Source organism: Phasianus colchicus, chromosome 7 (assembly GCF_987193195.1).
Source record: "Phasianus colchicus chromosome 7, bPhaCol1.hap1.1, whole genome shotgun sequence".
NCBI lineage: Eukaryota > Metazoa > Chordata > Aves > Galliformes > Phasianidae > Phasianus > Phasianus colchicus.
In genome coordinates this window covers 31,586,632-31,610,368 of record NC_143442.1, presented here as the reverse complement: position 1 = coordinate 31,610,368, position 23,737 = coordinate 31,586,632, and the positions used below count along the sequence as shown (strand labels likewise).

Below are 23,737 nucleotides of genomic sequence, written 5' to 3'. Positions count from 1 at the left end.
ATTTGGTAAAAGCATTAAAAAAAAAAAGAATTGATTGTTGAAGTTTCTTTGGTTTGTACACGTGTATATTCACACCCACACATACAAATCCAGATGATACACAAAGCATGCAAATACAGCACAGGGGAACAAGAAATTGCACACATGCTGTGTGTCAGGTAGAACAAAAACTAGATGTCACAGAATAAAACTACCCATTAGTCATTTCCCATTTCTGGTAGCTTTGATAGGACTCTATAATCCAGCTGTGTATGTACTTCATGGTATGCTAAAAGTAGTTTTTACTCTGCTACCCTTGTGTCATTTTCTCTGGTATCTACTTTGAATTATTTGAAAGACTAATACATGGAAAAAATGCTTTTGCTCTTTGCCATGCTCTTACTGTACAGGAGTTGGCCAGCCCTTCTTTTGTTCTGAGCTTAGTAGCGATAGCGTGGTAAACAGGCAGTGAAGCATGCCTTTATGAAGAACTAAATCCATACTGATAAGACTAGCTGAGAAAGGGATTTAGTAAGTATCTACATACACTGGTGTGGGAAGGAGTATCTCTGAACAGAAGAAGCAAGCACAGGACAAAGGGGAAGGGGTCAAGTCAGTGTAGGTGTGACAGCAGCAATAGCTAAACATGTCATGTGGGCTGGAGCAGCACTGCAACACAAAATGTGGGATATGGCAAAAAATGTATTTTGCCAGTCTTGTCTTTAGAAAAAACAGGTAGGAAGTTTGGCATGTGAAAACCGGAAGTCCTTCTTGAAATTGAACTACAATCTGTGCTGCACATCTGTTAATGCAGATGGTCACTGTTCTTAATAATTAAGCAGCAAAACTAACACGTGCAGTTGCTTTGACTGAGGTAAAATTAATGTGTCTAGCTTCTGTTACTCAGCTGTCCAGGCTACACATTTAGCGACATGGTAGTATGATGACTATTTTCATGAGAGCCTACATACTCCTCAGGTCTTAGAAAAGAGAGCAAAATGGAGGCTAAAACTATGGTTTGTTCTTAGTAAGAAATGATACCTTCCCCTTGGATTGTTCTGGAGTGAAGATTTTCAATCGCTTCTTTGTGTTTTGGCTTTATTTACTTAACAATAAATTAGCTGAAAACGTAGTACAGCCTTTTGTTATTTTTACTGCTTTTTTTTTAAATGTCATTTTCTTACTGTACTACTTGTCCTTAAAATATTGAGGGAGTAATACCCATTGTGTAGTGTGCCACAGGGCACCATGCTATGGCTGGCTACAAGTGTGTGGGAGAAGAAAACATGGGTAGATGGTACATGGAACGTGCTCAGGTGGATGTGAGTATCAGTGTCAGTCAGAAAGGTTTGGGAGGAGGTGATAGTCTTTGGCTAAATGGTAAACGAAAGGCTGAGTTTTGATATTCCAAGGGTATTTGAGTTAATCTGTTGGACTTATTTGTTGATTTAGTCTTCATTCTCTGAAGCGTGGAAGTTAAAGAACTGCGTTGTTATTTTGATGTGCTCCCTCACTTCTTGGGGGAAGTGAGCCCAATCTCTAATAGCACCAGCAAACTGCCCTATCACGCTCTTTGTGTACCAGCTTATATGGCTGGTTGTTTCTGTACTCTGTCTGTGATAAGGAATGTAATGGTCAGCGATGGAATGAACTTGTCTGTTGTTTATAAGGTGTCCAGGGTGAAGGGAGAATGAAGCCCCACAAAGCACTGAACAATGTAAATTAATTTCTAGTTATCATAGAATTATCATTAAAATGCATTTTTTTCAGATGGCTTTTATTTTTTTGCAGATACATCTCTTCTTTAAAATGTGCTTACAGAAAATGCAGCAAAAAAGGAGTCTGCATTCTATTGCAGATTCTTTAGCAATGTCGTCCTGATACAGGAACTTGCTCATTTATTTATTTATTATAGTGGTTATAGTTAATTTTCCTTGTATCCTGTTTCTGTTTTATTGACTTGAATGAGAAATGGCACCAGCAAAGCTGAGAAGGTTTTGTTGGTGTAAAGCTGATAAGACTGAAAATGGAAAACGGAATCTCTCAGTGCTGCAAGAAGCTCTTCAAATTGTGTATTTCCTTACACCCTGTGAGTTTCACTAACCACCCAGCAGCAATGCTTTTTTTTTTTCCTAATAGTAGCTTTTAATGTAATTCGGATGCATGCTTGCATCAATGCTATCTGTAGAGGAAGGTATACTTGAGACTTGTTGGGCAGTGCATGACTAAAACTACGGATGAACACTTTCTGAATGTTCTCAGCAAAGCTTAGCTTACTTCCTTTGAAACTCCTGTACAGTTTCAGAGCTTCAGGTGAAGATGCTACTTTGTCAATAGCAACAGCACAGCTCTCTGTAGATAAGAAACTACGTACCTTTGCTCCCCATATAACTGCAAATTCAGCTTTATTTACCTTTGGAAAGAAGTCATCTGTTCCGTAAGAATGCTGGTCTAATTAATTTTCTGTGAATAGAATCCAAAAGCCCTCAAACAACATGATGCCAGAACAAGTTCTTTGTATTTTCATTTGAATTGCTAAAGTTGATATTTAAAATGAGTTTTGGTTGTGATTCAGGAAGAAGGAAATGTAACCTGAAAAACTGACCATCAGAAATTAAATGCTGAGTAGCAAATACAGCTGCCATTCATACTGTGGCTGAGTTCTTTAATACTGCCCTTTATGTAGTCTGAATTTTGAACTCAAATTAGCTAAAAGCGTTGGGTTAAGCAGGTAAATTTTTCAAGCATTAATGTTTAGGAAATCAGGCAATGCAATCTATGGAAAACACCATGTTGCAGCACAGCTGCTAGGAAGCACAGTACCTAATGCATAGTGTTAGGTGCTAGGCATACTGAGCCCTCCGTGTGCAAATGATATGTTATGACTGTGTCCTTGTTAGCAGATGGTACAGCCCAACAGAAATGGGTCTGGTAAGGTGGGATAGTGGTTCTGAAAACATCGTATCCATATTAAATATGCTGGAGATTATTTTGTAGTATCTGTCGTTCTGTCCTGTCCACTGAAAGAAGTGCTTCAGTCTGGCTCTGGGGTACTGCCTTTGCTCAGTTTCATCCCCAGAGAATTCATTTCCTTTATGTGCTACAAGACTACTCCATTAGGCAAGTTAAAACAGTAAGAGTAACAATCAGAAGTCTCTCTTTTTATAATGCTTTTGATCTTAAGAAAAAAGTGGCAATTCAACATCTATTATTATTGTGTTACAAAGACCTGAATTCTCTCTCTTATCTCCTTGTGCTAGTTCTATTTTGCCAGAGGTCAAGTTCTAACTGGAGCACTAAGCATTTATTTGTGAGGATGGTGCATGTTTCATTGTATGGTTCACTAGGTCAACTCACTAAAAACAGAAGTATGCGTGCTGGTGTTTGACACTGTTCTGTGCTGGGAAAATTGCTTCTGGGAGAATGGAGATAAAATGAAATCCAGGATATCTTCAGGTGTGGTGTTTGCATGTAGGCTGGAAGTGTGTCTTCTCCAAATCCTGGTTATGTGTGGCACAGAGAAAAAGATGTTTCAGCGTGGATAAATTGGATGTTGTTTCTCTGATGCTTCCAATATAGATGGTGCTAAGATGACTGAAGGAGAACTTAGTGATTTTAGTAACATCAGTTATTTTAAGGAGTCCAACGCTTAGTAAAAAAAAAAAAAAAAAAAAATCAGAATTTAGAATCACCACAAAATATACAATTTGTATGCAATCTTTGATCAGTATGTTAGTTGCCTAATTTTCCTTTTTTTTTTTTTTTTAAACCAGCCTTGTAGCTGTTTTCACCTTGTTGGCCATTTATATCAGTAGGGAATAATGCTTATGTGTGCCTTCTCTGGTAATGTGTTCTTCGAAATACATGAACATAACTGTAAGACTGGGTAGAGTTAATATTCAGATATACACAATGATTCTGTTACCTGTTACAATAACGTTTCTGCTGGATGCCACGTTATAATTATACAAATGAATGGAGGATGTCTGTCTTAGTTGAGTTTTTAATTGATTGCATGGTACAGGTTGTTAATCAAGCTGGAGGGAGCATTTAAAAACCTTGTGTGGGAGTACTTCTCATACTGTTCCCAGTTGCGCGTTTTATTGACATTTCTTTTTTTATTAATTCCTCTAAGGAATAAAAAGCCAGACCAGGAGAAACAGGATCTTCCCACTTTGTTTTCCAGCAAATCAAGCCAGAAGGAAAATGATTGAGATTGATTGTCTATATTAAAAATAAACATATACACAAGATGTATTGTATTTAATTTTCCAAAACGTCTTTTATAGAGAAATAGAGAACATAAAGTGGAGAAGGATGGGGTTTTTTGTTTTTTCTATTTTTTCTTCCCATGGAATATATTAGTGCAAAAAAAAAAAAAAGCATATTCAGGCAGGCTAAAAGTGTTTGAAAAAATAATTTGTTATTCTATCCCACTACAAATTTATATAAGTTAATATAGTTAATAATATCAACTGCAATGCAATAGACACCTTGGTTAGATTGGACCATCACGCATTTCTCTTGACTTGAGTGACATGAGAAGTATTCTTAGAAGATGTAAGAGAGTGGTCTGGGCATTTTGCTGAAAAATGGAAGACCAGCATTCCTTTGTCTGCTCAGACATACATTTGGTTATTTATGTAAGTTGAAAAGCTACCAAGAAATAACTCATGGTGTGCTGTTTGATACCAAAAGGAAAAATTAAAAAGAAAATTAATCTGCATTTCCAGTGCATTTCTGCATTTCCCTGAGCCTTTAGCTCAGGAGATATTCTGTAGTCTGGGATTGTTTGGAGCCCCATTTACCTTGTAGAGCTTGCCTGTGTCTCAGCTCAAAACACCAGTCCTTGAGCGACCCTATTGATGGCTTCTCTCTAGTATGAAAGCTGTCCTTTAGAAATGGCCTTCATCTTCAGCTCTTTCTCAATGTGCCATTTATTCCCCAAGATAAACATTTCTGTTCAGTGAATATTATAACTATTATTAACTCATCACCAAGACTTAGTAACTGCTGCCACCTCTTTTAGAGACGGGGCTGGTATTCCTGTCTTCCACTTGTCCTTGCCCTTTACCATCCTTGCCCCCTCAGAAGAGCCTTTGACCCTTTCCGTGGGTGGATGGTGTGATCCAAACTAGAGGTGGTTTTTAAGTGCCTTGGGTTGTCTGTGAAGGACAGGAAATGTGAAAATTAGCTGAGGGGGGAGTGGAAATCAGGCTTTAGAATGCACCTTCCTGCTCTCAGTGCATCTTGTGATCTGCTATAGCTGAAATGTTAACGTCTAAGTGGATTTTTATTAGAAATAGGTCTCTGAGAGTCTAATTCAGATGTCAGAGGTTGATGGCAATATCAATAAGAAGCTAGCAGCATGGCCTTTATTGCATACTTCTCTGCTGGCATGTGACAAAAATAAGCATGATAATTTTATAGCTTCTTTTTTTCTGTCCAAAACATAGCTGCATTAATCTGAAAGACAGCTGATTTTTCAAGGTCAAAAGTGCTTGGCTACAAATTGATGAGCTATTATGCCTGTCTGTGGTTTCTTTGATGGTTCTGTATTAATAATATGCGTGCAGAACAGGCTATAAAAATTCCATTTGAAGGTATTAAAACATACCGGGACATTTAATCAGGTTAGAATTCCTGTCAGTTGGCTGTAGGCACGGTGTTGTTCAGTCAGTCATTAACGCAGAGCGCAGAATGTAAGGATGAGTGCTTGTTCCATCAGTTCAGATTTCACTGGAATGACCTTTTTGTGTGGGGCGGTTAGGTAATGGTTCAGTGGAAATGTATTGCGCAGCTGTGGATGCTCTAGCGAGTAGCAGACTATTCTACTGCAAGCAAATTTACTTGGAAAGCAGCAGGAAGAGAAAATACTTTCAATGTCACTTATGCAATAGAGATATATGAAACAATTGCAACAGAAATGTATTAAGGTGTAGATTGCTTCAGGAACTTCCACCACTTAGTATGGAAATAATAACTTTGAGGTATAATGCACAGGACTGTTTTTAAGCCATCTAACCAAAATCAAGTTACATTAGAAAATACTGCAGTGTAAAACAGTTGGCGATACTGCAAATTTTACTTGGAATATGATATTTCTATCAAGATTAGATCCTGTGTAAAGTTTGCAAGATAATGTATGTGAAGTCCCATTACACTTATTCCAAGTTAAATCATCCCTTTTTGTATTGAATTTGAAGTAGCTACAAAAGCAAATCAGTCAGGGGATGAAAATAAGGCTAGACATTGGAACTGAGGTTTTTTTTTAATGTATCTGACGCTTTTACATCTAGTAAATGCTTTTGTTATTTAAGAACAAAGGCATTCTTCATACAATGAATTCCAATTTAGAATGGCTTAACATATTAATTATTTTTAGAAAATGCATAAAATGTTTGTTTTCATACTGTAAAGTCTAGATATTTTTTTTTAAAGCATAATACCATGGAAAGTCTGTTATTTTTGTCACTCACTGTGATAGTTCTGTATGGATTCACTTCAGGTGCAAAACATTCTGCTTAATTATCAAATACATTGAATGAATGTTTAACCCATTTCAATCTTGCTAAGAATTTGTGGTACTTTAAGATATGTTGTATTTTGTGCTTATGTGCTTGTGGTCTACATGTTTGTAACCTCCTCAGATTCCCCTCAGCTGTGTTATTGCTTCTGTGTTTGTTATTTTTATTCATAGAACAGTTTGAGTTGGAAGGGACCCTTAAAGGCCATCTGGTCCAACTCCCCTGCGATGAACAGAGACACCTACAGCTGCATCAGGTTGCTCAGAGCCCCATCCAGCCTGACCTTGAGTGTCTCCAGGGACAGGGTTTCTGCCAGGTTTCTCTGAGCAACCTGTGCCAGTGCCTCACCATCCTTATTGTAAAAAACTTTTCCCTTAAATCCAGTCTAAATCCCCCCTCTTTTAGCACGAAGCCACTTCCCCAAGTACTATCACAACAGACTCTGCTAAAGAGTCTGTCCCTTTCTTTCTCACATCTCTCAGTACTGAGATGCCACTGTCAGTCAGGTCTCCCCGGAGAAAATATTACTGAAAATACATCACTCTTTTTGTTTCTTCTGCTGCAATTCTAGTAACACCCAGTAGAAACATATTCTAAGTTCAGAATTGGCTCACAGTTTACTCTTCAATAGCTCTTTTTTCCTTTTATCCCTTCAAAAAGGAAGAGTAGTAGGCTGTATGGTTATCCTTGCATTATGCTTAGCTCAATGTCACTTTGCCTTGGAAGTATTGACAATGTGCACAGTTCTTGGGACTGATTCTCCTTTTTGGCAGAGAATGGTTGACCAAAGAGTGAATAATACTCATGCCTGCCAAGGAACGGTCTGCTTACACCCCAAAACACTTTTCTTCTTGTCTGAACCAGCAGTCAGCTTGGCGCCTGGCAAGAGTGTGCTGGAGGCAGCTCTGCAGTACTGAGATGATGAAGGCCCATGTTGGCTGCTCCTTGGGCTGGTGGACACAGAGCCTTCGGTGCTTTCAAGGTGAAACACAGCTATGCACTGCTCTTCTGAGTAAGTAAATAATTGCAGTTGTTCTATGGCAGCAGAAATATCTGCGTTTAAAGACTCCTTGACCCCCCAGCAGCATCCTGTTCACGTGTCCTCTCATCTTAATGAATGGACTTGTTCATCATAATTTTGGGAAATGAAGAAGTGTTAAACGGCATATTGGGAATGAGTGGATGGTGCGTTACGTGATGGGACCAACAAGGTCTGGTGCTTCAGCACTGTGCTGCAAAAGGTTACCAGCACTCCCAGTAAAGGCCATCTTAGGAAAGTCTATGTAAGATGGAAGGATGTATGCATTTCAGTAGATTTGTGTGGATGCATCCCTATGTTCTTTCATTAATATATAGAATGAGAGGGAAGGAGGGAACTCAGGGGAGTATACAAAGCTTTATGTTGAAGGGATAGAGCTCCAAACAGTTCTCTCTGTTCGTGAATATAATAAAAGCTAAAGCTGTTTGGCAAGGCAAATCCTGGCTAAGCAAGCGCTTCAGGGAAGCTACTTCTGAGTACTGGATGTGCTAATTATGTGATGTCAGGGCCTTACAGAGGAAAAAGTGTCTTGAGGCTCCTTAATAAATATTGGGAGGCGTTTTGGCAGAACTGTATAGAAAATTCTTCCAAAAACAGGCCTATGTAAACAGCCTGTGGGTCACCAGAATTACAGGCTTCTTGCAGGAGGTCAGCAGTACTGCACTGGGGGCTGAGCAGTCTTCACTCACTCCATTTTATTGTTTTTTTTAAACACTCTCGCTGTTATAAGGTAGCCCTTAATTGCTGGTAATATGTCAACCTTTTATTTCCTCTGCGGTTTAAAATAATGGCTGTTAATTCTTCAGCAGTTATGTGATATAAAATCTAACCATGGAATGAAATGTTTATTATCAACTTTCTCTCATGATGAGTTAACTTTTTCACAGTGCATGCTAAGTATCTTTAGAACAAAGTACTCAGGTGTTCATATATACTGGAAGAGGCTGCATTGCCACGGGCATCAGCAAGTAGCAGTTGTGCTGATGAGAGCAGTGATCTTCCTCCATCACTCGCTGTGAGCCCTGAGATTCTCTGCACAACTTCAGACTTTTTTTTTAATCCTAGCTTAAGACTCTTTCATCACTTCTGTTGCATGCCAGGGAGGTGGTGGGGGTCACCATCCTGGGAGGTTTTCAAGAAGATGGTAGATATGGCACTGGTGGACATGGTTTAGTGCTCTAGTGGTTATGGTCGATGGTTAGACTAGATAATCTTAGAGGTCTGTTCCAACCTTTATGATTCTATGATTCTGTGGTTATAGTTTCCCTGCAGTTTATATACTCAAATTCAGCATTTAAATGTGATTTAAATTTGGCTATGACTTTCAAACTTTATGCGTTCTTAAAAATATATCCTGAGGTGGTTGGCTCCTGCTGTTATTTGTAGCAACAGCAAATGCATTTCTAGATTTAGATTGCAAGGGTAACGCATGCTGTGTCACTTGTAGCCATCAGAAATGTGCTGATATCACTTAAAGAAGTATCGTGGCATCTTAGAGAAATGGCTTCATATACTGTATGGTGGAAAGTTGGGCATGAGCATGGGGGAAATGTCTGTCTCCTTTGGTTTTTGGACCTGTGTGTTATACTAATGGTGCCAACAGCAGTGAGAGGAATCTTTCCTAATGCTGTGCATACAAACAGTGGGGGATCTCCTTGTGACCCTGCCTGCATATACTAACACTCCCTCAGCTGCTTTGTGCTAGCCAAGGAGCCTGTGGTGTCCTGAGGGATGAGTTCTCCGCTTGTTTTCCTCCCCCTTCTGTGGCTCCTGAGCAGCAATTTTGCTATTGCAAAGTATTGCTTTGTCTCCTGCAGCGTGTGTCCTTTGTAGAAAAATATGCAAAGGTTTTTCTGCCTTAAATGTACCCATCTTCAAAAGTTGCGTGGAGATCTATAGACGTGTCTTTTTTTCAATTACGGTACATTCAGATATCATTCTATGCATTTCCAAGTATGCTCATAGGCAAAGCGAATATTGCTGAAAGATTGTCTATCTATTAAGAACTGCATTATTGTAGCAGGCCTGGTAGCATCTTGTCTGCTTGTCAGTGTGCCAATCTATGTTCCTCATGAATACAGTCCTCAGTAGTCTTTACGTGTACAACTGCAATTAGAAAAACATGCTTTCCTATCTCAGTGTAAAAAAAATATATGTATCAGAAAATATCATGGTGGATAACTCAAAAAGCTCCGAAAGAACTGTGTTCTCTGCTGACTGCTGAAACTAGTTAAAATTCAGCTTCTCAAGCAAGAAGACAGCTGTCACTTAGTATGACATTCTCAGTCTTTTGTAGAAACAATTATAACATGCAAATTTTTACTCACGTATGCAGCCTGTGCCTTCACTTCTACTGATAGAAACATATGCGTTTAAACAGCATTTTGTAGTTTCTATAAATCTACTGGCTTAGGGCCATTTTGGTGGTTTAAAGCCTGAAAAATCTGAAATCCACTTCTTATTGCAGCTACCAAAACATTTGTTTCCAAGTTGCTTGTACTTACGCTCAATTTTTTATTTTTAAGTAAAATACCTAACGTGCTAAATTCAGCTTCGGATTGTTTTTCTGGCTGGCAGCTTTTATTCCCTGAGCACGCATGTATGGCACAGTGCAGGGCCCCCAGAGCACACAATTTTTTGTATTTTACTGTTTGTTGTTCAGCTATATCATAAAACACACAGAACACACAGTGCTGCCTGAGCAAACATTGCAGTGCTCTCTGTTGTGGTCTGAGCCCTTGGAATTTAAGAGCTGATGAAAGCGTGCTGTTCCTGCCATGCAAGCTTAAGCTTTGTGGTGCGCAGAGAGTAGAGGTTCCCCTGACTGGGCTCTGATATGAAGATGATTTCGTGGCCCCTAGTAGTAGGTGTGCATGCCCTCAAGTTCGTGGTGACTTGCAGGGAAGGACCAGTGCTGAAAAGCAGCCGTGGTTTTTGTAACACATTCAAGACCCACACCTTTGTTCATATGAATCCTATTTCCTTGTCATGTGTAACTGTGTTGTGAGGTGAGAGCTTCAGATACAGATATGAGCCCTTCTTGGTGAGAAGAAACATTGGAGATCTTTCCACAACAGGCTTTGCCCATGCAAATGCCCCAGAAAGGCAATAATACACTCCAGCTTCATATGCACCAGGAAGTTCATGTGAACGAACAGTTCTGAAATATAGAAATCTGAACAACCCCAGCTTCCTATATGGCAACCTTTCATCCAAAAATTAGAGATGCATCACTTTCTATGTGGTATTTTGTATTTCCAACCTCATGCATTGCCAACTGCTAGAAAAACGCACTGTACTCTGGTTTCTTACAAGTCACTGCAATCTGGTACTTGGAGCCATTGTATAAGCCAAATAGCATCTGTTAGTCAGAAAGATACTACAGCGTTTTGGGATACTAAGTATTTGTGAGATGGAAACTGGCTGCAGAAAGGAGCTGGTATGGTAAAGCTAATCAGCTGCATCTTTTTTGTGAATCCTCCTCATCTTTGAGTACAGATCCTAGAAAACCATGGAACATCCTGGGGAAGCATCCCACAGCTGGCCAGGTGTGTGTTGTCACTGACATTTCAGAGGTATCATGTAGCTGCTGCAGACACATCAATTAATGTCCTTCAGACACACTTGCTGGATGAAGCTGGAACTGTGAGCTTTCATTTGCCAGTTAATGATGAGAGAAAACCATCCCCAGTTAACTAGGAATTCTGAGTTTCTTGCATTGGAATGCTGATGTTTGCTCCACATGCTTCTGTGAGGACTTAGTGTATGAGCAAATGTTACAGAAATTACGTCCCTTGCTGGTATTTAACCACCTGCTATTTCTGTGGTTTTGGATTTGGAAGTATTCCGTAAGTCTTCAATTTCGTACAGGAATGGTTTCAAAATTGACACAACCAAGTTGATGCTTTGTCCCTGGAGCCATTCAAAGTCAGGTTGGACAGGGCTGTGAGAACCCTGGTGTGGCTGTAGGTGTCCCTGTTCACTGCAGGTGAGTTGAACTAGATGGCCTTTAAAAGTCCCTTCCAACTCAAACTATTCTGTGACTCTATGAAGTTGTCTGTACAGGTAAGGTGGGTTACAAAATATTTGACTTTATGGGTGCTCAGGAGAAGTGAAACAACTGACAGTGGCTTCAGAAATTTTTCTATTGCAGTACTCTGTTTCAGCATGTATAGGAGAAAAGGGGACACTGGTGATATGGTTGTGGGTGTCATCTTCAGGTCAAACTGCTCCAAAACTGCCTCAACGTACTTCTTCTGGATGTGATGTGTACCAGAGTTCACTAAAGGTCCTAAACAGGTCCTAAAGGGAGGGCCTGGGTCCTCAGCAGACACCTCTGGCTGTGCATGGGCTGGAAACCCGCTAGAATGGAGCTTTTCCAGCTAGTCCAGTGTTGAATAGAATTCAAGTTTCTCAGCTGAGATGCTAATTCCAAGTACACCATTATTATCCTGTTCAGATTCATGGGTCTTGCGTTGAAAAGGAATGCAAATATCCTCAAATAGATGAAAAAGTTACATTTTGGTGGATCTTATGGAATGTTAAATTGAAGGATGAATATCCTGTATGCATAATTATTATAAAACATATTTCAAGGTAGATAGAATGCTATGCAAAACAGCTGGAAAAGTGGAAGAGGAACTTGAGCAAAAAAAAAAAATCATGATTTTAGCTCTTTCTCTTGCAAATTTTTAGTGGACTCATCTTGTTTTCAATTATTCATTGCTTTGACTGTTTTCTAAAGATAGATTTCAGGCACTGCATTTTTTTTCCAGATTCCTTACTGGAGGAATTGCTTCAAATATTCAGTATTTATGGTTTCACATGTGAACTGTTTCTTATGTGCATAGAGATAATAAACTGATCTGAAATAAATGTTTTAAAATATTTTCATGAATATTTTTGTGTATAGAGTCATTTGCTTGCTTACACTTGCAATGTAAATGACTTTGCAATGTGGGAGAATGCCATTAAAATGTATTTGCTAAAATGTGGAACAAACCAGAAATAATCATTTTGCTCTATTTATCTGTTTTAAAGTCTAGAATGCTGTCTCCTGGTGTATTCATCATCTGAAACTTGTTTAAAATTATGATTTCCAGATAGTGTAGCTTAAGTAATTTTGGGGATGTTTCCTTCCATTGTAGCAAGGAACTGAAGCTGGGTGATGAAGCAAGCCATTGGAGGTTCAGTTACATGCATAGTTTGAAGTAATGTTAGACTATTTTGGAAACAGGGGGCAGAGGTTTTCTTCATCTAAAGATGACCTGTGTCCAAAGCTTGCAGTTAAGCATGTCTGCATGTGTATATGTAACCTTATGTCAGTGTTTATCAGCTATATACACCCCGTGCTCTTGCTGTTCCACTGAACTGAGTTCCTGTAACTGGATGCTGTGTCATAACATCCTATTGTTTCTGCTTCTGGTAAAGAGCTATGTTTCTATTAGGACATTTGCAGCTTCCTGTAATGTTATGTTTATTTGATTTATCTGTCACTGGTAATTTGGTATAATTAATACATTGGGATTTGCAGACTTTGAAGAAGTTAGCAGGCAGAATTACCTACGTATGCAGCCTAAGGGCTGCTGCCCTGGCTGCGTGGTTTCAGAAGCCATGAAAAGTATCCATGGTAGAGCCTAGACGTGTGTTGTAGAAATTGGCATTGTGTTCCTATTGGTTCTTGCATGCTTTCCCAGTTGTTTGTTGCTGGCTGCTGTCAGAAGTGGGACATGACTGTGTGGGCAGCCGTTGCGTGCTGGCTTTGTTTTATGTACAGCAAATAACCAGCTGCTTTTATAAGGTTTCATTTATTAATTGCCTTATTGCTCTCCATTTGCTGTTAATATCTCCTTTTTGCTCCCTGGGAAAGCTGTTGGAGGGTTAGCAGCTCATTAAATGTGAGCAGCTGAAGTACTTTTTAGCCATATTTAGTTATGCTATCACTTGGTTTTTCAAACGTTTGACTGGAAGAGTGCTTGAGATGTAATCCTCCAGTGAGGGATGGGTTTGTTAGCTGACATCTGGAAGGCTTGGTGAGCCCCAGAGGGGGGATGGCATTCTCTGCTATAGAGTCATGGAAAATGTCAAATAGCACAGGACTTGTGATATTAGGAAAATGATTCTGCAAAGATACTTAGCAGTGAAGGATCGTTGTGAAAGTTGGACAAGTAACACCTTTTTTTCTAACAACTGGCAGCAGTTTTAAGGTCAGAGTTACATACACAGCAATGCCACGTTCCTTACCTTCAACTTGGTCGTGTTCGTGTGTTTACTTAACATCCTCCTCTGTGTAATACTGCACTATAAATAACATACAGAGTCTTCACAAAGATAACATGTACCAGTCTGTATTATACATATGGCACAACCAAGCGCTGTGTCATTGAAGTCACTAGAGATTTTTGCTGTCCCTCACCTTTTGGGGGAAATAATAGACTCTTAACACCCTTTTAGAGATGGTCAGAATTATAAGGATAAGTACTAATTGCTCTAAAGCTGTTAACTGATTCATTTTTAATGTAATGAATATATTTTTCCAGTATTGTAATTGAGTCTTTTGAGCGATATCTCTTAACTGTAATCAGTTTTTGTGGAGAACCTGATAGCAGCTCATTGAATTTAATTCAATTTAATCATAAATTGAAGTGCTTCGGGACATTTAAAAATTTGAAGGTAACAGACAACCCTGAACACCTTGTAATCACCCAGTAAAGATGTTTCTGTGCTCATTTTTCTAGTCTTGGGGTAGAGTCAAAGACCCAAAGTTCACAAGTGTGCAGGTGATTGGTATGAAAACTCTTACACAGTGATCATCTGGCACAAAGCTAATAGAAGCCATGAGGATGTTCCCAAGGCTGAAACAAGCAGATGATTCTCAAAGATTAAGGACCAGAAGGTGAATCGGATATATAGTAAGCTTTTTTTTTTTTTTTGCCAGTGTGACCAGTGGCTACATGGTCAAAATGTGTGCGGGTTTTTTTGCTTATTTTTAATAGCCATGAACTCGTATTGTTTCCTTGAAGAGGCCAGGTAAAATGATTTGTTGTCTCGTTTTAATGTAGGTCAATTTTATGAAATTGTGGTATTACAACCTTCAGAAATGGAAGTGTCTGAATGTCACCTTAAAAACCTCTAGGAGCCGAAATCCTCTCTTCAGGGATTGTTCTTCATATTTATAGGATTAGGTAGCTCTATTGAAGAGCCCAGCTGAACTAGAATTAAGGTAGCATGTTAATATGAATCCATGGAGTTTGTGGGGGAAAACAGAGTTTTCCCATCTAAAATTTTCAATGACTCCTTAGAAAATGGTTGCACATTGGATGGAAAACTCCCTGCGTAACAGCACTAAGGAGAAGGTGGTATTTTGTCCTCATAGAACCGGAATATTCTGAGTTGAAATGGAGCTATAAGGGTTGAGTCTAGCTCTTTTCAATTCTATTGAGACTTTGATTTACAGATAGGACAATAGGGTGTTTGAAAACATCTGTACCAAATGTCAGGAAATGCTCAATTTGATTTCATATATATTATTAGATTTTAACATCTGCCTTTCTTATGACTTATTAAAGGAAATATATTACCTGAAAATTCCCAAATAGCTCTGATAAAAGCCCTTTAAAGGTGACATATTTGAAGGTCTTTTTGCAGTAATACATTACAGCCCTAAGGACAGATATTCAAATTTCTCAGCGAGGTCAGGAATGCTATCAGAATGAACATCAGCTGTATAAAGAATAGTGTAGAATTCTAATATTTTAGTTCAAATTTACACACTCAGGCTTGCGGTGTATGACTGTTTTTATTTTTTGGAGGTAAAGGGTGGGTGGGTGAAATAAGTAGTGCGTAATACTCATTGATTTGATGTAGTACTGGCAATGTTGTCTGAATACAGGTATTTCTGCTGGCTTTCCATAGATTAAGTTGACTCTTTACTTTGTAAAGCATGATGCAGTTTCAGCTGGTGTTTTAGCATTGCCTGGGAATTCGGGCTCCAATTTCTGTGATTGTTTAAGCAATAGGTTTTATCCACTGCATTACTGAATATTACGTTATTAGAGATGCTAATGTTATTATGTTGTGGCTTGCTGCTGCTTTTAGTTATTATATTCATCAGTTCCTGGATGTATACATTTTACCTAGTTCAACCAAGCTTGTGTATTAGCGCAGATGGCACAACAATATAGTTGCCTATTGTACCTTTGGAACATCCAGGACACATTTGCAAAGATGCAAGAGTATTGGAGTAAAGCATCAGCATGGTGAACACACAAATGTGTGCATAGCAGGCTGGAGAACATGCTTTTCATTTCTATGTTCTGGGAAGTTGTTTAGCCAGTCTTGATATGCCGAATTTAAATAATGCAGTGGATTGAATGCTGCTTTTAAATGAGGTTGCCTTTGTCTTCTGTTCTTTTGTTTTACATTGTTGCTCTGATAATAAATAAATATGAAAAGAATTGCTTAGGACTACTAAGCCCCAAACCAAGTGGCTTTAAGCAGACTGAGTGTTTAAATATTTCCATTCTAACAAGAAGTATGTAAGAGGTGAAGTTAATGCCTTATATTTCCAGTTCAGGTTTCCAAATTTTCCATGTTCTTTTTTTTACTAAAATATATGAACACGTGAGGAAAAACTATGTCAGTTTTCAGATAAACAAGCACAATGTGATTTTTTTTTGTAAATATAGTTATCCTTCAGAGATTTCAGAATTTTTCTAACTCCTATTTGTTAAAATGTTTGATATTTTAGAAACAAGGCTCTTGTTGTTATTGTTGTTGGTTAGTAATTAGGAACATCCTGGGTATCCCAAAAATCACAATAGCTTTGAATTTGTAGTTTCTGCTTCCTTAATCTTGAGAAACAGTACCAAATCTTATTTCAACTATTATATTTGGTTGTTTGTTGTTTTTTTTTCCCCCCAATGGTATCTCAAAAAGAGATGAGATGTTACCTAGAAAGAGCTACCAGGCTCAGGCTTGTGTGTTAATATGAGGTGAGAAATTTCCAAGTGTAAATGTAAAAGTGAATACTGATCCTAGAATGATTTCAAAGCTAAACAGATTAGAAATGGAAATATGTAACAGGATTAAAAAAAAATTAGGAAAAAAAAGTGGTGTATATTTTAATTAATTCAATCAAATTTTGTGCATAGCACAATATAATGTAAATGAGCTTTTTCTATTGTAAATGCTTGAGTTTCAGTGGTAAATTTATGATAAAAATCACCAATTAGAAAGTGCAAAGCAGGAACTTGGCCATTGTAAAATTTTGTATGAGAGATGAGTTTACTGAAAGCAAACGTGACGTCTTCAGATATCTGAATATGTATCTACTACCAGTTAATAGCTCTCAACTAAGAAGAAATTGAATAATTTCTTTTTAAATAAGCTCATCTTTTTTTTTTTTTTAATCATAGGCTGATTATTTTGACTAAAGACATTTAATTAGGTTTGGGCTAGCAAAGACTCCAGAAATTGACTAAAGTGATGCAGGTGCAGGACAATTTTAGCTTCTGATGTGGTGTAGACCTGGAACTATAGTGTAGCTTCTTGATTGCAAGCTGTTTAGTCCAGACATTATTCAAAGTAAGGTTTTAAATTCACAAGCCAAAAAATGAAATCTCACACTCGTACTTTTGGTCTGTTTGGTAACTGCCAAACACTTCTTTCCATCACGAACAGGCTGGAGGACATTTTTTAGCTATGCATGTGCTTCACACTCTCTCCAAAACTTCAACTGAGAATTCATTTTGTGGTTGGAGAGAAGTTGTTTTTTTAAATAAACTAGTTTCCTATCCTGTTGAAATGTGCTGACAGACGCAATATGTTCATTCTGGGGCAAGAAGAGATCAAGAATGATAGAATGGCTCAGGTTGGAAGAGACCTTATCTACTTCCAACCAACAATCACCTCCCTTGCCCCGCTGCCACCGCTCTGTTGATGCAGCCCATGATACCATTGGCCTTCCAGGCTTCAAGAGCACACTGCTGGTTCATGTCCAGCTTTTCATCTATTGGGACCCCAAAGTCCTTATCTGCAGGGCTGCTCTTAATGAGTTCTTCTCCCAGTTTGTTCTCATAGCTGGAATTGCCATAATGCAGGTACAACACCATGCAGTTGGCCTAATGTTAAGCCTCATTAAGTTTTCATGAGCTTATGTTTCAGGCCTGTCCAGGCCTTTTGGATGGTATTTCTTCCTTCTGTTGTATCAGCTGCACCACTCTGCTTAAGTGTCATTAGCAAACTTGATCCAGTCCCACTGTTCAGGTCATTGATAGAGATTATTTAGAGCACTGGACCTAAGATGGAACCCTAGAAGATGCTACTCATGACTAGGCTCCACCTGGATGTAGAGCCGTTAACTACAACACTCTGACTGTGACCATCTCACCAATTCTTTTTCCACCAAGTAGTCCAGCCTTCAAATTCTTCTCCAACTTAGAGGTAAGGATGTGGTGGGGGACCATGTCAAAGGCCTTGCACAAGTCCAGGTAGATGACATCAGCTGTTCTTTCTTTACTCGTGCCCTCACTCCAGCACCACTGGATTGGTCAGCTGTGATCTGCCCTTGATGAAGCTGTACTGGCTATCAAGGATTACCTTCTTGTCTTGCATGTGCCTTAGCATAGCTTCGAAGAGGATCTCTTCCACGATCTTCCCAGGCACAGACTTGAGGAGCACTAGCTAGTTGTTTCCTGGATGTCTGTAGTTTCCCACATCCAACACTACGTTACTTGTGCTGCTTGAAAGTACCATCTTAACTAATTTAGTGCTGTGGGAAATAGTGGAATTTATCTACGTGATGTAATTAAGTGTGAGAATGAAGTTATCAAAGCTGGCCAATTTGTTGTGGAAGGAGTATGTAACTCAGCAGATAGTTCTGCCTTGGACTGCACTGTGTGGTCTCACCTCCAGCGCTGGGTGCAGGTTTGGGTACAACAATATAAAGGCATAAAGCTATTAGAGAGCATCCAAAGGAGAGAAACAAAAATGAAGAAGGACCTGGAGGACAGGAAAAATTTCTTTACAGAAATGGCGGTTAAGCACAAGAATAGGTTCCCCAGAGAGGTGGCTGAATCACCATCCCTGAATGTGTTTAACAACCATTTGGATGTGGTGCTCAGGGATGTGATTTAGCAGTGGGTGGTACGGTTAGGTTGCAGTTGGATTTGATGATCTTGAAGGTCCTTTCCAACCCAAGAAATTCTATGAATTCTATGATTCTATATTTATCTTAAAGTGAAAAATCTCAGAAACTTTAAAGTGTTTAGAAAAGCATAGAGGTAGAAAGAAAGGGAAGAGGGCAAAATGGAAAATGAAGAAATGTCAGCACTATCCTTTCAAAAACAGACATAAATTTCAATTCCAGGTCTTGACCTCATCAGACTAATAGATTTATATTTAAACAGGCATTTAGCGGAGCAGAAATGTTTTTGCTGTCCAGTATATTTATAACCTTGAAGGACTTTTCTCTTTTGCTTCTTTCTCTTGACCTTTTAATAGAGCACACTTTTAAACTGTGAAGTGGTGAATGTTGTAGAGCTTTGCTGGAGGCACATGAAGTTCACTCAAAGCACAAATGTTACCATATAAAGTTCACAAACTTTCATTTATTTTGTGCCCCAAGAAGAAAGGTTAAATATTCTCTAAGGCATTGCTTGGACAGTGACAAGCTGAAAGCCTGTTAAATGCAAATGGCTCTCGAAAGCCAGGCTTTGGCTCTGAATGGCCATCAAACTGGTTGAGAAATGAAAAGATTAAATTTCCATACCTCCAAAATATAGTAATCAAATGACTCATTTTGACCTTTTAAAGAAAAACTAAGTTGTTATCTGTGATCAGTGTTTTTTAAAATAAAAGTAAAGTGATTCAAGATGAGACAGACTTTTATTACTTTGAACTTGCTCCAGATCTGAAGCATACAAATAAAGTAAGGACATGGAAGATCACCCTCCTGGTCCCAGCTGAAGCTCTCCCCTGACGTTCTTACAGAGTTTCTATTTTCTGAACTTTGAGTCAGGCTTTGCTGTCAAAATTCAGGAGCTGTTTGGGTCCAAATCCCATTTATATCTGTATTGCAAGAAAGAATAGATGTTTGGAGTGTTGTTTTATTGATTAGACCTCAGATGGACCAAATCAATAATACTTCTGAGTCTGTGTATCCACACTGGCAAAGAACTGGCAATTTTGTAGGTGTGTGTGTCTGTTGGTGTTTTTAGTTCAAAGACATTAAAAATATATATTTTTACTTATACACAGTCCTTAAAATCCTACTCTCAGGGCTCATGTGCTGCATTCTCACTTTTTTTTGTGCCTGCTCCAAGATGTGAGATGTAGTTAGGGCTCACTAGATTGGATTTGCACAAGATCAGAAACAGTTTCCATGCAGAAGCTAAAGCAGCCTAGGACACTGTTTAAACTAATGTGTACTAATGCAACAAGCACTGAACAAGTGTGTCTATCTGTGGGCATGGCACCTTGAAATTTCTTTCCAATTTTGTTCTGTTTGCATGCATAGTGTAACCAGTATTCACTCTGATAGATGGAACCACGGAGCATTTTTGTACCATTACTTTCTTTCCATCCCTATCTTCTTATTTTTTGTTTGTGCTCCCCATGTAGCACAGGGATCTGATTCTGGATGCCAGCTCTTATCTCCCTGAAGACAGCAGTGAGGACCACCAAGTTGCCCTCGCCAGCTATCGCCTCATACATGAGTTAATCACAGCTGGCAGTACAGTCTGGAGATTGGCTGCTACAGCTGTTTTTGAGGATTGCTTTTTGAGTTTCAACAGTGTTATGGTTATTTTCATTGTTATTTCATTTACTGGGAAGATGGCAGTTTTAACAGCTATGCAGCAATTTCCGTTTGGAGAGAGTCAGTGTTTCTCATTGTTTTCTGCATATCAAGGTGATCATTTTATCTGAACAATTGGGCTAATTTGACTTATGCATGCAGTAGCTGCTGTAATGAATTAGTGATCTATGCATATGGTAGACCAGAGAAAACCATCAAATACCATGCATATTGCATGGGACCTGCTCTTTTTTTCTCCTCCCTCCTGGACGATGTAGCTTAGTGCATAGTAGTCTGAGATGCTCAGTCAAGATGTGGTGGGAAAAGCTTATTTACATTTTTAAGTGTGGGTATCAGGCCAGTGTTTTTCTAAAAGCTCAGCAACAGACAAATCTTCCTGCGTTGTCAGTGAGAGCTGCAGAAAACAGCTATGTTTTGCTGTGTGAGGATTTTCAGTGCAGCTCAGACAGCAGCAGGCAGTGCCCCAAGCAGAAAGCACTGCAGCGTATTTCTCAAGCTCTAAATAAAGCCCATGGGCAGCCCTTTGACTGCAGCTGCATCTGGCTGGAGGTGCCAGCCTTGTTCTGTCCCACTGTCCTTCAGCTTCCCTTCCTATGCTCAGTGGTTCTTCCTGCACTTTTGTCCAATGCTGAGAAGAAAAAATATCTGCCTTGGGCTCTGCTGTGCCAAGGATGGGGTCACCTTCTCTCACTGCAGTGCTTAACCCAACAAAAACCAAATAGAGCAGGGCAGGTTTTTGGGGACAGCAAAGGAGGGGAAGGAAGAAATCTTTCACTCTCCTTCACCTCCCTGGATTGTAGGAATGGTCAGTGTGTGTGAATAGCAACAGCACTTGTCTGGGTGTTAAATCTGAATTTTAATTTCTCTGCTGATCTAGCAGGAAATCTCTCCTGCTTGGGGGTAAGAGCAGCTTGTTTGTTTGCTTATTTTGTTCTGTAAGATGCTGGGATTTTAAATGAGAGTTCTTAGTTGCTCAAACAGGGACAACAGCAGCTTCCAGAGCAAAGATGACAGCAAGTGCAGTTTGGTATAAAAATGAAGAATGTGGTTTAGGCTGTCCCATCTCTTTGCTCTCTTTAGTATAACAGCTGTATTTGTCCTGTAGCATTTTTATCTTTGTGAGGCTGAAATGCGAGGTGGGACTGAAGCGAGAGAATGCATTTGAAGAAAAGCTGAAAGAAACACCAGGACAAGCTAGGCTTGGAGTTGGGAAAATTGAGGTGCAGATACAATGCAATAAAATATCAGTTGCATCCAAATTTGGGAAAAAGGTGGATTCTTCTGCTTCATATATCTTCACTTAGAAGCTTGAAGTGATGAGTGTTTGTCCAAATGACTTTGCCTTGGATTGATATAAAAATTTCACTTAAAATGATTGATACACATAGAATTAATGAGTGATGGTGACATGCTGCTGTTGCAACAGCCAGCAGAAAACCTTGAGAGATGCAACATGATGACTTGCTACTTCATTTCTTCTGCAAATGCTGTGTAATCTAGTCTGTTTATTGTGCATATCTCTACTTCTATTTACGTTAATTTATAGGTGCTCATGGTGTGGGTTTAGGTAACTTCTTCCAGTGAAACCAACTGTACTTTCTTATTTCCATTTATTTTTCCCTTTCCCTCCTTGTATTGCTGTTAGCAGAATAAGGAAGGCAAGGTTGAAATATTCTAAAGGAAGTTTCTGGAGGAGTTTTGTTGAGAGGCAAACAGCTATGTACAAAATGTTTTAGGTACTCGTTCAGATTAAATGGGAACTGGGAAATGAAAGAAAACTCTTCAATTTTGACATACTGCTTTATCTTGAAAAGCAACTGTAACTTAAATCTTAAGCAGAATATCTTCTGCTTGCTTTATCTTTGCAGCAGTTAATTTCTGCTGCTGTGCTCTCTGCCATTTTTAAAAGCAACATTGCTATCATGGATTTGTTACTTGAATACCACAGTATACATATCTACATTGAGCAACAGTTGACATTTTGAATCCAAGTCACTTTATCACATAAATGTTGAGCTTCAAGCAAAATTACAGAGTCCGTAGAGTCTGGAGGGTGGAGGGTACTGTTACATTCACATCTATTCTTTGATTTTGGTTTTAAGAACTTTGCTCAATTGAAATGTTCTACTACCCCTGTGCTACTTCTCCCTATCATACAGAAACCTAAAAAACTTTTGGATGTGTTTGCACCCACACTCTGAATGACACGGCCAAGAAATATTTGTGCTAATGAAGGAGGAAAGTCTTAGGGGTCACAATCTGATTTTGATCTCATGCTGACATTGCTTACATAATGACTTTTAGTTTGCCTATACCTTCGTTTGTGAAACGAGACAGCAATTCTCTTTTAACTAAACACCTTCAGACATAGAAAAGGGAACTTGCCATGTAAATGCTTGGAGCAATTCTTGTGCCAGACGGCAGCAGAGTGGCAGTCAGTAAGGCTGGGATAAGGATAGCAGAGATTTTCATGTGCTTAATCTACAGTGCTGCCAAATTCTGCTTTGAAGCCGCATTACTGGTGCTAACACAGGGGGTTTGGACTCTGATGAAGGAAGTTCCTGGCTGATATTAACTTGCTAGGAGTTACTTAATATTAGGGAACAATCCTGATTTTTTGTTTTGACATCAATGAATGAGGAATGTTACCAGCTTTCTCTCGTCCATCTTTGGAGCAGGCTCTATAGCACATAATTGCCTTTTATCTCCCTACCTCATTTTCTGAGTGTTTTTGAAGTGCAGATGTCCGTGGTTTTCTGTCTGTTGTTAATCTGTGGGACTTTAAAAAGTGGACTTGTGAAAAGCAAAACAATCTTCTCATGCATTACAGGCTTTTGTGTTGGTTGCTGGCACCTTCCCAAAACAATAAGGCTTCAAGGACACACCAGGTACTTTCTATTTTAAGGCATATATTTCTTTTTTTCTTTTTCCAATTCAATGCTGCTTTGCTATGCTTATGCGGCTTGGCAAATTGCAGTCTGTGAAATGCAAAATGGATTATTTGATAATTAAAATAATTCAAATTTATGAGAGTGTTTGAAATTAATAAAATATTCTTATTTCAGTGGAATGGAGCTATATGTCTGTTAGCACAGAATCCTCTGAATTATAGAGGAGTACGAGTAAAACCGATAGCTGATTTTCATCTCCTTTGGGATTGTTCTCTACTATATGGTATGTTTACTACCAGGGTTTTTTCCTGTAATATAAATATCAAGAGATGGGCCTTCTCATAATACCTTCTCACATAGCTATTACTTTAAATATGGAGTTTTAAAAAAGCTCCTCCCTTCGATGTAATCCTTCAGCACTGCAACTGTGATGTGCAGAACGGCAGCACAACACCTCTTAGCACCAACCATGGGCAGCCCAGCA

At 39.0% G+C, this 23,737-nt stretch overlaps 1 protein-coding gene across 1 annotated transcript in view; it reads left to right on the top strand.

Moving 5' to 3' along the window:
- Positions 1-23,737, top strand: part of ZNF804A (zinc finger protein 804A) — a 455,187-nt gene that overhangs the window by 83,783 nt on the left and 347,667 nt on the right. The window contains exon 3 of the mRNA XM_090144346.1: positions 7,371-7,518. Coding sequence (XP_090000472.1) covers positions 7,425-7,518 — 94 coding nt within the window. The 5' untranslated portion in view covers positions 7,371-7,424. The remainder of the gene's footprint in view (positions 1-7,370; positions 7,519-23,737) is intronic.